Source organism: Neodiprion virginianus, chromosome 5 (genome assembly GCF_021901495.1).
Source record: "Neodiprion virginianus isolate iyNeoVirg1 chromosome 5, iyNeoVirg1.1, whole genome shotgun sequence".
Taxonomy (NCBI): domain Eukaryota; kingdom Metazoa; phylum Arthropoda; class Insecta; order Hymenoptera; family Diprionidae; genus Neodiprion; species Neodiprion virginianus.
The window spans coordinates 30,168,176-30,186,979 of record NC_060881.1 but is presented as its reverse complement, the minus strand read 5'-3'; the positions used below and the strand labels follow the sequence as shown (position 1 = coordinate 30,186,979).

General features: G+C 39.1%; 2 protein-coding genes across 5 annotated transcripts in view; both read left to right on the top strand.

Moving 5' to 3' along the window:
• Positions 1–8,488, top strand: part of LOC124306318 (uncharacterized) — a 35,693-nt gene extending 27,205 nt beyond the window's left edge. For 3 of the 4 annotated variants that reach the window (XM_046766875.1, XM_046766878.1, XM_046766877.1), the window contains exons 5-14: positions 4,112–4,360; positions 4,918–5,027; positions 5,159–5,325; positions 5,415–5,570; positions 5,755–5,822; positions 5,905–5,985; positions 6,123–6,284; positions 6,356–6,553; positions 7,022–7,126; positions 7,224–8,488. In XM_046766875.1, the coding sequence (XP_046622831.1) occupies positions 4,112–4,360; positions 4,918–5,027; positions 5,159–5,325; positions 5,415–5,570; positions 5,755–5,822; positions 5,905–5,985; positions 6,123–6,284; positions 6,356–6,553; positions 7,022–7,126; positions 7,224–7,366 (1,439 nt within the window). In that variant the 3' untranslated portion in view covers positions 7,367–8,488. The remainder of the gene's footprint in view (positions 1–4,111; positions 4,361–4,917; positions 5,028–5,158; positions 5,326–5,414; positions 5,571–5,754; positions 5,823–5,904; positions 5,986–6,122; positions 6,285–6,355; positions 6,554–7,021; positions 7,127–7,223) is intronic. The other variant, XM_046766879.1, reaches the window with a different exon arrangement.
• Positions 8,489–10,512: 2,024 nt separating this feature from the next.
• On the top strand, positions 10,513–18,168 carry LOC124306317 (carboxylesterase 5A-like). The gene is made up of 4 exons (XM_046766874.1): positions 10,513–11,146; positions 11,851–12,127; positions 14,503–14,612; positions 16,297–18,168. Exons 1-4 carry the CDS (start codon positions 10,985–10,987, stop codon positions 17,662–17,664), a joined length of 1,917 nt encoding a protein of 638 aa, XP_046622830.1. The 5' UTR covers positions 10,513–10,984; the 3' UTR covers positions 17,665–18,168.
• Positions 18,169–18,804: the final 636 nt, after the last annotated feature.

Here is an 18,804-nt window from a genome sequence, read left to right as displayed (position 1 = left end):
TAATTCGATATTATGATGTGCATTAATTGTAAGCCGACGCTTTCTCACCTGCGTAAATATGTAAATATATACGACGTTCGGTTTCCTTTCCTATATTTTTTTTTTTTTTTACAAATTCTTTACTCGTTGTACTTGTAAAATTAGCGTGATTGCACCTTATTTACATGTTATACAGTATAACTCAAATACTCGTTATCGTGCGGCCGATTTTGTTATTACAGGTGTATAAACAAAGCGTATGAATATTTGTATTGCATAAATTTATACCAATTAATTCGCCTCGTTTCCTTGTATGCGTTGCATTATACTGACAGCAATGCATCGACGATACGAAGCAAGTGGAAGTACACCTACATACATACATATATGTATATATATATATATATATATGTGTGTATAAAGACACACGTAATGTATAATAACTAGAGGAAAGGAAGTGCGGAGAAGATTGTGTAACACTTATGAAAGAATGTCTTAGACAGCGGATGCTACCCGTTTTTTACTCGTGTATTATACGTTTACATACGTGTACGTTCATATCTCTACGCGCGTATCCGAATACATTTTGCTCGGTTTTTGATCCCCACACTTGATACATGCCTACCTGCCTACGTGTATATATTCTTTACTTTTTACCTTCGTATCGAGGTACATTACTCATGAAACGACGCCCCTGCGAGATGCCTAGATCCAGTATGTATAATCATATTAACAACCTACAGTGTATCTCTGGCGCCATCCAAGACGATTCTGCACCGCGCGACGTTGATAGTTTAGAAAACCTGCTAAAAACACGACGGAATATTACGAGTTTCAACGGTTGATGAAAATTTGTTTTTTATCCTCGTGGTATTTATAGCGTACATATACTACTTGCTTTTTCGTTTTTCTCAATTTACATGTTAATTTCGATCTTACCGGTTAGACACACACCTATTTCACGGGTATACCTGTGCTAATCTATTTCCACGTCTAGGTATCACATTTTGATATTGAGCAACATCTGTTTGGAAAAACATACTCTATTATCTTACGAAGGCTATTATACCGATGTCGATTCTTTGGTAACTGTTTCGAGGGTATTAATTAACGATTGGCAACGCTGAAAGAGCCGTGATGCTATAATCACAAACTGACCTGACGTAACGAATTATAAACGATCTGGTCACGGGTGTCTATATGTATATATATATATATCTATATATCTATACACACATTATATATCCATGCCCGCATCACCATATTACGTATGCATTGATACATTATTATACGCGCTTCGAGACACGTCTTTGTAACTTCAATTGATGCAGCGTTGCAGCTATCACTTTATACTTGTATACATGTATGCGTATTCTTTTCACACGTCCGTTGATCTCGCCTGCGCGCACGCGTAATTGATATTCATCATTCATTGTAAATTGTTTGTGAGGTGTATAATTGACAATTGTTGTATGAGAAAATCGAACGCATGGAACGATCGCGAGATGAGCGGAAATTGGTAATTTTTATTGTTTTTCTATTTTTCCATTTTACTTTCTTTTTTTTTTATTTCTCATCCCGCTAGACGAGGGCTAGGTGTCTATTATACATCTTATCTTATTATACCTACCTGTCGGGTTTCTTGGCGACAAGAAATCTGAAACGAAGTATTATTCTTCCAGCGTATAATGAGGCTGAGGCTCGTCGTGTAAAAAATTGCCGCAAGTTGACCCAGCATTCGTGGTGTTTACGGAAGCGTGACACCGGCCATCTTACATTTATAGTTTTACCTCAGAATTATACGTGTATATAATACACGTGGCGTACATACCTCGTACACAACAATTGAATTTAAGTCGATGTCATCCACACGATCAGCGATCGAGGGGGTAGTTCTTCTATATGTATTATAACAGTCGGGCGTGGGACTCCGCGGCGATCTTCGCCTCGAGTTTCTGATCTCAATGAGCTCACTTTTTGCTCTATGCTCGGTAGTTTTTTTTCTTTCTTTCTTCTTTTTATACATCTTCGTATACGAAGAAGAACCATCGAACCATGAGATGGAGAGGTGAAATAAATGCGTGAAAAAAGAGCAGTGAGAATGAAAACAATTCAAAAACTATCGGGATCCACGGTATTGGGTGACGCCATTTTGCTCTCATATTTAATAATAAAGATTGTTTTTCATCGTATATTTTACTCTGTATCTATTTAATGTATCAAAATAGTCGTCTGAACGCTTGCACGAAGGTTTTTGTGCATCCATGTTCGTACAATATACATATTTAATACGAACAGCTGATCACACCGCATGACGCCATATTGCAACGTTATAGCCATGTGCAAGTGCAATTACAGTAGATTTATACGACGGTGTTATTCATTTTTATTACTTTCCAAGTCTTGGGCTCCGTTCTTCGAAATTATGTTCACCAGGCGATAATACGGTACCCCATGGGTATAACCTCTTTCGCCGTGTATCGTGAATTTATGGTTAACAGGGAAAATTGCACATATTTTACATGAATGAACGCGGCTCCAGTACGTGCTATGAACTACTGCCAACCTATTTGACGAAATGGTTTATAACCTCTTACGTGACGCCAGTCGTGCCGTTGTGAAGGTTAGGTTGGCAGCAGTTCGTGGCACACGCTGGGCTGCTTTAACTCGTGTAAAATCTGTGGATGTGTTGACGCATGCGTACTCGATCTTTCCTGTTCACCATAAATTCACGGTATACAAAGCTACCTACCTGTCGCTTCTGGGTTTCCCGTGACTAAAGGAAATTCGTTACGCCGAAAGAAGTCATCTCCCAGAGCTGGCTCACTGTCCCATGAAATATTCAGTGAATACGAGTCAGAATCAGCTGAGATCACACTAATTATCTCGCCTGTATTAAGTTTGAAATTTTTTTCCGTTCACTTTTTACGAGGAAATATTTTTTGACTACAAACTAGACATGAATAAATTTTACCTATATTCTTAACACGTGATTCGTGTTGTTTCTTACTTTTTCTTTTTTTTTTCAAATTGCTAATTCATACCTCAATATTTTAACCTTAGGTTCGTCCTTAATTCATGGACACATGTGAGGATTGAACAACGCATACTAATTCACTGTTCATAGATTTAAGTATTAATTTCAGTCTATATTAAATCAAGGGTAACAAACTCTATCTCAAATTTCCCACGTGTCGCGAGGGTAAACCCGAGTCTCGGAGAATCCTACAAAAATATTTACGCATCGCCAATATGGGTATACATATATATATAGGTACATCTATGTGAGCACAGGTAGTAGAGTACATTTACAAAAAAAAAAAAAAAAAGAGGAAATAACGAACGGAAAAAAAAGAGAAAAAATACCCTTGAGGGAAAGTGGTATGGAATTACCAGACTTCCGGTGGGGAGGATGGATTCCTCTCTATTGTATATTTACCTTTAGCTGTTTTGTAGTTTCTATCACCGGTACCCATAGATATCGGTTATGCGATTTATGAACCTCGACGAACTTTACCCGGTTCGGAGCTCTAATATACTATATTTATTTTGCGAAAATCCGTAGTGATACGTCTTCGCATAACATACATTATATATCAGAAAAAGATATCAAATGCCAACAAATGATATACAAATTCCGTTTCTTACGGTATTTACATATTGTATATGGTCGTTATGAAAGTCGACTAAAAAGTTCAGTCATGATTATCCACGAAACGCCTGCCGATATGCAACTTAACATACCTACTTGCAACCTGCATTGCTTGAATTAGGAAATTCCGCCGATTACCATACGATTTATTGGTAAAAAATTCCTTTTTGTCCTCAATATTCAGAGAATATTGTTCTTTTTGCGAAGAATTTTGCAGGGTTCTTAAAAATTCTTTGAACTAACGATAGAAAAAGGTTTAGAACAAGCATCCGCCTAGAGTATGTTGGGTTCAAGAAATAAACTCGAATTTCGCCTGACTGCAAGCAACCTAACATGCACCGAATAACGAGTGTCATTTAAAATAAGGCGCTGTATTGAACACCAACTATCAAATTTAAAAAAAATTGTGCAGTTTTTAGAACTGGAAATATTATTTCCACCCTGTTTTGATACGTGATAAGAATTCATTTTTCATTTCAGGTACTAAGGAATTCGCTGGGCAACCGATAAGGAACGAATATTGCCCGATCGAAGGACGTTACCATTTTACGTACAATATAAACGACGGTTCGGAAGAAAAAATTGAATGTAACACGTTCTCATCTGACTTTGGCAACTGCCCGGACGGATCGGTGTTTCATTTGAAATTCAAACGATGCTCGTTCGAGAATCTTGGTAGGGATGATTTCATCAGTCTGTCGAGAAAGGCGTCTCGCGATCAGATAATGAGTGAGCATAAGTGTTCTGTGTTCGTGATGGTCTTGTCGCATCCTCGTTATTCCTTGTTTCTTTTCGTTTGTTTTTCTTTTTCATTTTTTTTACTTCTCTTCCATACCTTTGTACTCATCATACGTGGTCGCAAATCATGCTGGCTTGAATCATCGTCACCTGCGCATCCACATTAGTTCGCTTTGTTTTGTGACATTGATCAGAATCACACACGCACTTGGCGAAAGATCAGAAAAATGAAAATTTAGACACGTATCTAACGGTAATTTCGGCAAGGATCAGCATGAAAATTAATATATGAACGCTAATACTTGTTCGTTAAAATTGACTTGACATTTGTACTTCGCACTAATTTGTAAGACCACTTATGCCACAGTATCTCATATCACGTTTTTACCGATATATTTTCTAACAAGTCGTTGTCTATTTTTTGTTTCCGGGATAGAAAATATCAGAAATTCATATTTCTGTGTTTTTCAATGTGATTAACAGGCATTGGGTATAATTTGAGAATTTGATTTTTGTCTACCATTGCAATATATCTTCCTCTCCGACAGATATTACATTCAATTGTCTCGGTACTTGGGACGGGCCGAACGGATCGAAATACTTGGCTCTTTTGGACGCGCAAGGAGGCGAAGAACGTCGACCCCAATATCGATGCGGTGTAAGTTTCTTGTTAGAAAATTTCAAACGTGTACCTCATCACAAGGGTACATATGGGTTTTGTTTTGAGAACGAACTAATTCGATGCAAAAATGTACGATTTATGACTTAACGTCGCCAATTACCTTTCAGCTTTATCATGTCGATAGTAAAAAAGGTAAAACCTACCTGGCATTCAGCAGCGACTCGAGTTGCACACAAAATCTTGAAAATTCAACTAGCGGATACGAAACTCTGGTACTGAGCAAAGCGACGAACCAAAAAACGGTACCAGACTACGTGAGAAATCATGTAGCACTGTAAGTATCCGTAATCTGTGCGTTATTTTCTAACTATATTTGAAAAAATGAACTCGGGTAAAGTCAAGTTTTTTATTCTTGGCTTTAAGATTCCCGAAATGGTCGCACGGCGAGTGGGAACAATCGTTGATCGTAAACGGCACGATGACGTTTACGGATACAAATGGATATAAAAGTTACACTTTCGTAACTGTCGATTCGAACGATCAAAGCGGACGTTATGTCGTCTATTCGAAGGACCAATGGTAATTATAATAATTTTGATAATTTTCTATTATCCATGAGCACGAAAAAAAATGAATAAAAAGTAAAAATTCCCTATATCGGTAATATATCATTTCCTTGATCCTAAGAACTATCATTTCATTGAATGAAAAGTTAGTCGTTCTAAAATTACAAATCAGGAACTGTATTCTTATTCTTTTACAGTGAGATGGAGGGTTACGTGTGTTTGATGATGAAACAACGTAGTGAAAACGTTCTGGAATTCACCACAGGTGAGAGTAAAAAACATGAAATAATAATAGTAACTATAATAAATGACAATCCTTTTCTTATCGAAATTTCTATTCTCTACAGGTACGGCAACGAGTCTTACTTACAAAAGTTACCTCTGCGACGATCCGAATCTCGACAAACCCGTTTGGATGACACAATCCAGTGAGTAGACAAATAAAATTAACTGATTATTCAATAATGATGATCGAAAGAGAAAATAGAAGAAAAAAAAATTTGGACTCATCCATGTAATTTTTATTGCCCCATTCATCTGAGATGTGGAACAATTTTTGTTTAAGGAATAGAACGCGTGGTCGAATCTCCTTGCCCAATTACGGGCCAGTATACGGGAGTTATAACCGATCTTCCTGGAATGTGCGCAGAGTTAAGCAGTAATTGCAACACGCGAGAAATCATGTATTACAAAGTCAGTGATTGTAGTACCGGTGAATTATACGAGGGTGCGTAAGAATTTAATTTCATCGTTGTGAATATATTTGCTTTTTTTATCTTATCGTTTCTAAATTTTCAGAGCGCAGTTATTTGTGTCTTGGACAGTGGGAAGAAAATGGCGTTATGTATACGTACACGAAGAGAAACGACACTAGTACAAACGAGTGCTTCGTTGGACTGATAGTTAACGACGAGGAAATTTACATCAAAGAAGCTGGGGATCATTGTATAAGAAATATCGATCCCAAAACGCAGGGAATGCGTTTGTACAAAAAAGGTAGAAACATGGGACAATGATTACATTATCCATGGAGAAAAAAAAACAAATTATAAGAATCTAAGGCTTCTGCGCTTTCTTTTCTTAGTTCGCTCTGTTCACAATATAACGAACTACAGTAAAACCTCGTTCTTCCGGCCTTCGCTCAACCGAGTCTCCGCGTTATGCTCGGATAATACGGATGGAGCTTTTACTTTGTTGCTTATATGTAGTAACAATGCTTTCTACCCCAAAGATTAATCTACGTTCGTTAGATTTTCACTTTTATATACTTCTGTGATTAAATTTCATTTTACCATTTCAAATACGTAAATAATGATTGAAATGTTCAAAATTTTTATTTCTTCCGTGTTATCCGAGGTTTCGCTTATCCGAGGTACCTCCTCCTCACGTTATCTTGGATAAACGAGGTTTAACTGTAAATAAGACTAAGAAATACAAGGTTGTCACTTTTGATTGCTATTCCAGGACAATGTTATGGCAACTCTCCGAGTCCCGCACCCACGCCGCTTAAACCAATTCCGCACGATCCAGTAATGCGGATTACTTCCACACCTCGATCAAACGTTGGAGGTAAGACGTCAAAGTATGAGTAACTATTCGCGCGCTGAAAAATGTGATTAAAATTTTCTCTGCTTACCAATTTTTTTTCGTGTCTTTTACCCTACAGATAATATGATCAACCAAATTTCAACAATCACGGCTGGATCCAGATGTATCGGGAAAACCGCAAATAATCACCACACTATGTTCCTAATTATCCTTTTGGGGTTAATTTACTTAAATATGTATTACTCGAAGTCGGAGCGTTGAAGAATTGTTTTATAACGGAGATATAAATATAACGCGACAAGCGATATTCTAATTGCGATAAATAGACTCTAAGACTGGACAATGTTTAGATCTGTCGCCTTTTTTTCAAGATAAAAAAAAAAAAAATAGGAAAGAAAAAAAAAACAAGGACGAGGGTAAAAAATTTTGTGTAGAAAGTGTAGAATAAAAAAATACTAGAATAATATATTAGACGTAGTTATCGGTCATATCATATATATATATATGATATACGCATATTCGTAATCTGAATATCTCAACGAGTGTTTTAAATATTATACATATATACACAATATACATATAACGACTGAATTTACGATGGGAAGTTTGCATTGTGAACATTTCACGAAAAAAAAAGAAAAAAAAATAACAAGTATTTGGCAACGCCCGGCCAAATTTTAACTGAATCTTGTTAACTTTTCACATAATATGTATTTTATCTGACGTTAAAATGACAAACATTGATAATGACTCTCGCGAAAGTGATTAATTCGAAAGCTTCACCTTGGTTGGATAAAATTTGAATGCTGTATTGCATTTTTTTTTTTGTTTTTTTTATTTATTCCATCTCATCCAGGTCCCTTGGACATTTCCAAACTGTGACTAGCTTTTCATTGTGTATCTCTCGCAAGTATTTTGATTTCGATTTTAATTTCAATCTTTTCGGCACATTTCTTTCGAATATTTCTTTGATTGTATGATTTGTTAAAGCAATTTTAGACTGAGACCGTTCCAAAAGCTGTTTCTGCATGTTTTTACAACTGCATGTACGTATGTCGCACTGAAATATTTTTGAACGTGGCATATCAAAATGTGTGGAAATTGTTTTTTTTTTTTTCTTATATAAACTTAAAATTATATATACATAAACACGTGCCTTAGAAATGTGCGAACAATGCGTGACTAATGGCTTCAGTGAAAAAAAATTTAGTATACGTATAATTGAAATTTTTATCATATTTAGTTCAGAGAGTTTACAATTATCGTATACATGTTAAGATCAATGTACAGTTTGCCAGAAGGCAAAACATCATGATGCGGCGGTAGATCGAGCCTTGAGTTAATTGTTTGCTTTTTGCTTTTCGGTTGGATATAAGTAAATCACAAAAGGAAGATTTCCATATCTTCTTTGTAATTCAGTTGCACGGAGCCTATTACAAAAAAAAGAAAAAAATTCAGTCCACAGCTTACAATAAATTTTAACGATTGACTCAAATCTCACGGAACTACCACGCTAAAAATCAAATGTAAATATAGTTTATTGTAATCCACTTTTTATGATTATTTATTAGTAAGCATTTATGTAAGAACTTGAAATGAAGTACCCCAGGTTACTGAGAGATGTAAAAATTGAGGTTCGTCGATCAATCGGAAAATATTTTTTATCATTTTTTTTTACTATTATCATGAGTCTTAATTCAAAGTTCGTGTTTTGAAAATATTTTTCCACACAAATTTCACCGAACCCCAATCAATCGATCCTCGTATTTTTGGAGCAATTACCATGTGTTTTTGTCAATTTAAACAATAGAGGTTCGAGTGAGTACTTAACATGGCGTATATTTGATTGGTTTTTAAGATTGTAGATCAGATTACATTTTTAATTTACGCCTCAATACCAAGGTTCTTGTACATGGCTAATGTTTATTGTAATTTATTTTATCCAACTATTAAGACATTCAATCAATTTTTCTTTTATCTCATTCGAAACTTTATTCTATATTAATTCACTACTTCATACCGACTGTAAGCTAATATTATTGTAACGAAGTGAGTTCACTTTCCTTAAATTTCTTCCTCAAACTTGCGTGCTAACAATAATTTTAAGCACGTTGTGTTTCGTGCAACAGTGATGTAAAATATTTTTGTACAAAAGACAAAAAGACAGGATACGAAAAAAGCAATAAGAAATACATATACGTATGTTTTTTCCATACATGCGCGCAAAGGCCGATTTCGCTTCCTGTAATGCGGGAGCATAGCATGTGAAAAAGTAGACAAAGGTGTGTTCCTCCGACGGACGCATTTTTGTTTCGGTCTGCGCAGACCATATTTCAGTGGTCAGCTGTTAGCCCAATGGAAGACATCTTGGAAATCGCTAAATGATCTCGAATGCGATTGGTCGAAAATCCAAGATGGCTTTCACTGGCAGCGGGACGCGATTGGTTCTAAGAGATGGGGTGCGCAAGAGATTGCTTACAAAATAACGCCATCGGACGGCATGAACCTTAACCTCGATCGCACCAGCGTGATCGATGAAGCGTTATTCCTCGCTACAGGAAGCAAAATCGGCATTCGCCCACAGTGGAAATCGAGTTTACCACAGGAGTGACCGTTTCGCTCCCTTGGTGTACAATATACTATTAATTAGTCTAAGCGATTGAACGAGACCACGTTTGTCGGACGTACTTATTTAGCATACGTTTTCTTTTTATAAATCATAATACCGATATACCTTTTAACGAAAAGAAATTATTTCCTATAATCTATAACTATGTTTGCCAAATACATTTTTTAACACAAACGTCCGAACGAATATTTCTATTCGCCAAATTATTCGAAAAATATATTTAGCAAAAACTCGTACCACCTTTCTCAATTTCCTAGTGTGAAAAAACTGAATTTTGTAATAAATGTATCGATGCGTAAACTTCGGATTCGGTGCGGCGATCACAGCAGAAATTAGTCGAGTATTATTTATCATGCACCGTTTATAGTTCAAGCTGGCTGAAAGTAGGTGATGATGTTGAGCCTAGAACGAGCCTGACCCCGAGGTCTAGTTGCGGCGCTATCGCATTCTAGGATCTATGAGGGTACGAAGACGTGCTAGATTTAGGAGTCGAATTGCAGCCGGTTCACAGTGGAGAGCACTCAAGGTAATTACTCCAAAGAGACATTAAGTAATGTCGTAGATCTTGTCAGTGGGTAATGTGCGCATTGTGTACGAGCTTGACGCAAGGTAATCATAATTTAGGAGAATGTGAACTGCACAGAATTAACTCTCGGCACTGTTCAAGGTCACCTCTAATGGGCCAACGCACAGATAAGGAGAAGAGATATCTTCCGAAGACGCGAACGGCGTTAAGAGACCATTCAGAAAACAGGTTTGTCAGAGCAAAGCTTTGGATGATTATTTTCTGCCATTCTTTTCACGTCCATTAATGGCTTAATTGTCCTGACAATGCAAAGACGTTGTATAATGAAACGAAAAAAGTTGATTATGGATTGTCGAGATTGTCAGGATTCGGTTCTTGAGAGAGTCGATATGGAATACTGAACGGAAATCTTTCTTTATCTTCCTCTTCGCGACCATAAGGCATTATTGTTAAACTGTTATCGATGAAAAAGAAGACCATGCAGCTGCAGCCGGAAACCTAACAGCACAGCGATGGTGATGATAATAATAATAATCACGTTGTGATAAATAAAATATTATAGAAGCCCAAGACGCGAATACGAGGAGAGTCTAGAGCGCAGGTCCTTACGAATGGAGTTTACTTCGAGACGAACCCAGTCACGCGATCTCGCTTGGCAAGCTACCTTGCACCATCGGAAAGCCCTCCTCGGTCGCAGCAAGTCGTCAGTCGGTGGTTAAACACGATGAAGAACAGCACGAGATTCGCCTTCACTTTATCCTTGCTGGCTTTGTTCTGTAATGGGATTCCCAACGTCGATTCCCAGAGAACTCATGCTCGGCAAGGCGTCGGTAGGGAACCACCAACGATCAAGATACCCCTTCAGGGTAGTCTGATCGGAAAGGAGGTGAGGTTTTAATATGCACTGGCTTCTTATTAAGCACCAATCCTATTACAACGCCTAAATCATCGTGCATTATAAAAGATGCGACTGAATCTTTCGTTCCACCGCACATGTTAAACACGTCCTGCAAAGCGCAGAGTCAATAATGCTGTGTAGGTATTTTAGACATCCTGCCAATTTGTACCTATGGCAATTATTAATATACTCGCATGCAAAATTTCAAATAAAAAAAATTTTCCAGTATTCATCGAACGTATAAACTAAACATGCATTCAAGTGTTTAAGATTTTGTATTTAGTTTGTCAATCATTGCGAAGAATTCATTCATTTGACTCGGGTGCTTATGTACGAAAAGTAAAATTCAGTATTTACAGTAAACTGCCATTTCTTTGAGTCGAATATGATTTCTTCACGGCACATAAATTATTTTCAAACAAAGCCGTATCATTATTTCTGAACAATAAATATTTTCTCAAGGTGTGAGGGGAGGGCAATTGTTCATAGTCACGTGATCCGTGTCGGCAACAAGCCTATAATCACCGGACTCTGAAAGAGTAGCTGTAACATTTTCATCGAAACTTTTTGGTACTCGTGACACAACACGTCATTTCCTATTTCGCATATGATCAGAGGGTACATTGAGCGATTAGAATCACTGTTCACCAAATTCTGTTACTCTAGCTTTTGGTGATTGAATTTGTTATTAGATGACGTGGATGCGGACGCAGAAGGTTTTCGCGTACCTTGGAATACCATATGCAAAGCCTCCGATTCGTCAGCTTCGATTTGCTGCGCCTGATACAAACCCGCTTCCATCCTGGTCCGGGATCAAAGAAGCCACCACCTACGCTCCATCCTGTCAGCAAGTAGAGGGTGGACAAAAGCTCCATGAACGGACTTACCTCAGACTTCTGGCCATCAATGATGCCGATGATCCAGGAGTCAGCGAGGATTGTCTTTACCTCAATGTCTTCGTGCCTGATGGTGAGCTCTGATAAACTTTTCCTCATTTAAGTTATTCGGCCATCGAGATATGTATCGCTTTAGAGTAGCGCTGAGAATGACAGTGAAAAAAATTGCGCGGAATTTTTTAATCACCGTGATGATATGGTAAGTTCGCCGTGATAACGGTGCGATGGAAATATCCGGCGGAAGATTGCAGCGGCGGAAACGAATGAACGTCACAAGTAGTTTAACTTGGGGGTGCCGTGACATTTGAATTGCTAAGGTGACAAATTAGATCCTGATTTAGAATTGCGGATTAACAAATGGTGTTCTGTAATTAAAGGCAAACAGCAACTCGACTTAATTTTATCAAATGAAATTTAAGTGAGACTTGGATGTAGAGTAGTTCCGATACAAAAATAGAATGAAGAATTTAACCTCTGCCTATCATTTTATTGCGAAAAGTACGGGTGTAGAAAAATGCAGAAATGAATCATGTTGAATAAAAACAAAAAAAAATAGAAAAATTGAGACAGAGCCTTGTGCCAACTGAAATTGGTTTTTCTCGTTTACAATTTTTACCACCCAACGACACGCGATATTACTGCAGAAAGTTCTTTCCGCAGCAACGCGAAGTTAAAGTTCAACGTGACAAAGACCTTACAAGCCTCAAGAGTTGACTAAAATTAAAATCCATTGGTGTTACAAAATTTATTCACAAGGGCCTCTGTTATATAATATTCGCAGACCCTTACGGAAGGATTTAAACACATTAAGTAAACGGGGATGACATTTTAGAAATATGTACAGCCGGATGAGTGCCGAATATTACAATGTTTTCAACGAGCGAAACTGTGAAAAACTAGAAGCGAATTCGAACCGATCGGAATACCGAAGTGTGGATTTGTTTCGCCTATAACTGAGATTATCGATTCCGGATGCGAACAATCAGTCGGTCAATGGCCAAGCCCCGAAGCCTTTGTGATAAGTAAATTTCAGTATCGGTGTGAAAACGAGCCAAGTAATTTGTCTACTTCTTTAACCAGATCATGTCGATTATACATGATGAAATTTCCGGCAGGGTAGTCAGCCCGTCAACTTTATACATCTGACTTACATGCAACCCTTAAATCAAATCCACGATTTACTTCTTTACGACTCCTGCATGAAGGTGCCTGTATATAACGAGAAAACTTTCCAAGGGCATATAATATCGCCTCGGTTAATGGGCTTTCAGTTTCCTTGAAGATGACGATAGTAATCGTTGCGATAAACAACCCCGGGTACACAAAACTAGCCAAAGCCACGATACTCACATTATAACGTACGACAAGAACGCAACGCTGACATTTTCTTTGTCGAAGGTGGGGAAAAATAAATAAATAAATAAAAATTATATACCGATCAGAATCTCTCGGACCGTCGCTGGCCAATCACCTGCGTATTTCGAAAATCCGTTTCGACGCCTGCGACAAATCGACTCTGGGCACCAAACTAACCAGAGTTGCTGCACTGTACTCGAAGTTTGGCACACTTATGCACCCATGAGCAGTTAGTCCGGACTGGGGCACCCTTACAGTCAAACAGCAACTGGGTTGACGGGAACAACGACAAAGAAAGAATTGCCATTTGGACATAAGCTTAACGGTCCTGGATCGATAAGGGAATAAAGTATACGGTTTTAAAGTGTTGGTGAAGAAGAAGGGATGGTTGTGTTGCAGCGTTACGGTGCTTTGGACACGCAATCCGTTCGCCCTCCTCGCAGATGCCATGATACGGTGGTAATAGTCACGAAGCCCTCTCCTCCACCCCTGAAATCATTCCATCGCCATTTCTAGCTGGATTTTTCGCTCCCTTCGTGTAGGTACACATCACGACGGACCTTGGACGCGGGTTTTAAACCCTCGAAAATGCGACTGGGCCAATGGATCGCCGTCGCGAGATTCGTGATATTACCGCAATCCAACCGCAGGCTCGATTTTCCTTCCAACAATATTTTTTATAGTATAAGTACTGCAAGGAGTGAAAAACTCGGCAAACTCTTACCGGAGCTCGTATGTTTACGCCAATCAAACAGAATTATATGGAAATGGTTACTCTTCAACGGTGTTGTGTTTGAATTAGCGCCATTGTGCGGACAGCGAAGCAATTTGTACTGGTTCAATTGTAAGGGTTTAACCATGTTTTAAGGGTGTGTATAGATCGAGATTCACTCAAGTATTTTTTTACTAGAATCAATCGGTAGGAAGCATTGTCATTTAGAATAACGTTCACCATTTCGCGGCTCGTTTTGCAGAGCCATGAATATCTCGAGAACGGCTCGACCGATTCACTTCAAATTTGGAGTCAGTATTCTTGGACGTATCGCGTGCCTGGTATTTTCGCGTCATACTGACCAGCTCAATTTCTTTCAGGCAATCCACCGGGCGAGGGCTGGCCGGTGATGGTCTGGTTTCACGGCGGAGATTTCAACACTGGGACTCCAGCCATTTGGGACGCCACAGTCTTCTCGATCAAACAGAAGGTAAGCTTTGGACTCAGCGTGATACTCCGATTCGGAAGGTTCGAAACGGCCTTGAAAGGGTCGCAGGACTCTCGTCGAAATCGATTCATAGCATGCTATTGATAGTCGTGTATGAGATTACTGTCATTAAATCTGGATGTTTCGCGTGTTTAGGAGACATGCATAACGACCCCGAGTCTTGCGCGTGATAACGTATGTCACGGTTTACATGCACGAATTCGTCCGAGGTGGACCTCGGGCTTGAAAATAGAATGCGAATAAAAGTTCGAACGTATTCTACAGGTCTTATAACTTTTGTTTTCTCAATTCAGTACCTGAAATAAGCTGGACTGGGAAAAGTGCTGCAGGAGTTACTGCAGGCACAATACACGTCGCGTGAAAATATATAACTCGATTCTGGGATTTGGCTTAATTTTTTTTTTTATGGCCTGATAAAGATCGAGTAATCAACAATACTTTCTGTGCTGGTAAATATGCCCACGGTGTAAGGTTCAAGATATGACTTGGAATTTGACTTATCGCAGGGGATCGGGGGTCGAAAATACGGAACAGTTAGAGACAGGTATGTGATAATAGTTGCGTAATTGCGTGGTCACCCTTACACCAACTTTTAATACATTTATACATGCCAGGACCTGAAATCTCGGATCAGGACCTTGACCGTGAATTTTTAACCAAGCGTGATCGGTTAGAATTCAGAGATAGTCACACTGATATTATTCGGCAAATTTTCGTTGAGCAGAATTATTCCTGAACGCAATCTCTCGTGCAATAAATTTGCTGTTTTGTCGTGTGACTATAAAACGAATTCATTTAACCTCTATATCTGTATGTATGTCAGCTGCGGTAAAGATATTTTTAGAATGATGTTAGATCAATGAATCGAAGCGCAACGGACCAACTGACTTTACATTCGCGTGGAGGATAGGAAATTTATGCGAATTTGCGATGAATTTGAATACTGAAAATAGTCCTAGGGTTACTTTATGTATTGGACGGAAGCTAAAATTGTGTTTCGCAGGTTTTCACCAGAGTAATAAGTTGCAAATTGATTAGTTTTTGCACAACCTAAATCTGTTAATAATCGCCAAGGTTCTCATGTTGTCTAAGAACATTAATTATGCGTCCTTTTGTGTCAAGGATTTCCCAAATTTAACAGTAGTTGGACATCGTATTGTCAATCATAGGAACTCATAACGACTTAAATGTTCTTCCAAATCACGAGGAATAAACAGGGAAAACGGAAATTGTTTAGCATCACTCGAATTCACTTAAAATTACGTGAAAGTGTTGAAAATGATGGAAATCTTTGTAAGTTTTATGATTAATGGTTTCAATTTATCAACACTGATGACGAGTTTTTCCGATTGATTTCCATCTTATTACGTGCTTTCGTTCGTTTCTAGTTAACCGAATGATTTCCATTGATTTCAAATGATTCCTCAGTGTTTTAGGTGATCCACAATGATTCTTGTGACCCCTTCCAAGCCGTTACGATTTCTGATAGGAACGTTATGAAATCCTTACAAGTCAAATAGCAATCACTCGATACGCTGGGAATCAACGAGGATCACACAATACGATACGATATCATACATTTGTTTTCCAAGTAAACTTCCCCGAGTATTTTTATCTCTTCTATCATAAATGCGATCCCAACTGACCGTGACTTTTACGTACTCAGATGCTGATCGTGACTGTTGCGTACCGGCTGAACATCCTTGGATTTTTCACATCGACGGACGCGGAGGCTCCTGGCAACTACGGAATGCTGGACCAGATAGCGGCGTTGGACTGGGTGCAGAAAAACATCCAGTACTTTTCCGGCCAGCCGGACAACGTGGCGATATACGGTCACAGTTCGGGAGCGATAAGCGTGGGTCTTCACATACTGAGTCCATTGAGTCGAGGAAAATTCTCCAAGGCAATAGCGATGAGCGGAGACGCTATCGGGTCTGTCGGATCGCCAAAGACGGAGACGTCGGTGGTAGACCAGATAGCGGAAAAGTTCGGGTGCAATCGTCACCCGACAACGGACCTCATCAAGTGTCTCCGTAACGTTAGAGCAGAGATCCTGGTGCAGGAATCCTCCCACATAGAGACGTGGGGACCGATCGTCGACTACGAAACGAACAACACGACGGAGCCGTTCCTGCCAGAGGACCCGCTGGTCACCCTGGAGATGGGCAACTTCAACGCGGTTCCTCTGCTCGTCGGCTATTCGAACAACGAACAGGCCCTGGCCTACATCGAGTCTATCGGCAACGGGCGGGACGAAAACGCTGACGGGGCGTTGAGTTCGGATAAGTTCGAGGCGCTGATAGACAGCGAGATAACCGCCGCGGCGAAGAAGTTCGAGGACAACACCACCTGCGAGGTGGACTCCGATATGCTGGTGAAGTCGGTGCTCTTCTACTACAAACCCTACCCGCCGACCAAGGACGAAATGGTGCTGAGGGACCGATACCTCGACCTTCAGACCGAGAAGAACTACGCCGCTGGTCTCACTCTTCTTGCGGGAAAAGTCTCGCGGCAGAAATCGGCCTTCGTTTATCGGTTCGATTATCGGCCGCGGACGGCTATGTCCACGGAGGGTGTTCCCGACTGGGCCGGAGTCCCTCACATGTTCGAACTCCAGTTCGTCTGGGGCCTTCCTCACGCCGCGAGCTCCGTGCAGTGGAACCCCGCCGACAAGAAGATGGCCGACGTTATGATGACGCTCTTTTCGAACTTCGTAAAGACCGCGAACCCTTCGCAGGCGAGCATGGGCGTGAAGTGGGAACCTTACACCGAGGAGAATCCCGGCATTCTACTGATCGACAGGACCATCAACATGAGCGATCACAATGCCGTCGATTACAAAGCGCTCGCGTTTTGGAACGAGTATTATCCCATTGTTCTCGAGGAGGCGAGATCCTGTGACTGTAACAACACATCAGCCGCCCAGTCTCTCACATCCGCTTCGTCGAATTTCCACATTGTCTTTTTCACCGCGGTGCTGCAGAGTATCGTTGCGGAGCCGGTGTTCGTAAGGAGATTCGGATTGTTCTGACGATTAGGATAGTCGAAAACAACTATTGTATTGTCTCTGCAACATTGCTAAGTCTGATTTAGGCGCCATTTGAATACTAAACTGAAAATGGTCAATGTCGGATGATTAATAGATGCGATATTATCACTCAAATTATCATTCAAATCAAATTTAACTATCGTCGTTCTGTCTTTTCATACGTATAATTGGCAATATTGCGAAGTATAAAGAAATTGCATAATATGCGAAACGTTGCGATAGAACCTTCGAAAATGCCTGATGGCTTTCTTTTTTTGCAACGTATTGTTGCCGCTTTGGTAATAAGCCAGAGTGCAGAGTTGCAATAATTAATTAATAATACACTCTCTTAGTCATGCCAATGAGGAAATTCGAAATTCCACTGTCGCTTCTCGGATGTCCGAAAGGAAAGATCGAAAAAGTTTCCGTCACTGGTACACTTACACAATATGTTGATTGGCAATTTCATAAAACTGAAAATAAATCTTTTCACACATCGTTCTATAATAGACGTGGATCATTTGAAATTGATTTCTCCTATAATCTTTCTTACAAGTCAGCTAACTTTACATATACGAATGTTATGAAAAAAAGAGTTCTAAAATTATAGAAAACACCGAGGAGAAGTTATCGTCAAAATGGTCGATCCATGTAGTTAAGAGTTTGACTGAACGAGCAGTTAGTTGAAAGCTTGAATTACGCTTAAATCTATGTTTATCTCTTCAACTTGACAATCGATATTCAGCAATCTAATATCTATCGTAGTAAGGAAAGGATCCAACCATCTGTAAGAGGTTGCGAACGATTAAACCAACGTTTAACATTTATTGAATTTTTTTTATTATTGGCTTCAATACGGATATAGAAAAAAAAATTTTAAAAAGAGAAAGAAAAAAAAACCATAAATCGATTTCGAGAAACAAACGGTTGATAACTTATGAATATTTTGATGCTTTGATAATATAATAATAATAATAATAATCATTAATAATAATGTATGTACTGTCTATGTATAATTACTATTATATTATATAAGAGAGATGTACGTCGAGCGATGGTGCATGAGGGCTTGGCCAACACCGGCGTACACCCAAAACATGTTTTTTTTTCTTTCTTCAGCATAATAATCATTATCATCATCAT

Bases quoted from the DNA above. Each gene is read 5' to 3' on its own strand.
- LOC124306317 (XM_046766874.1), top strand. From the start codon at position 10,985: ATGAAGAACAGCACGAGATTCGCCTTCACTTTATCCTTGCTGGCTTTG. The intron at 11,147-11,850 runs GTGAGGTTTTAA...ATTTGTTATTAG, and splicing joins GTAGTCTGATCGGAAAGGAG to ATGACGTGGATGCGGACGCA. The intron at 12,128-14,502 runs GTGAGCTCTGAT...AATTTCTTTCAG, and splicing joins CAATGTCTTCGTGCCTGATG to GCAATCCACCGGGCGAGGGC.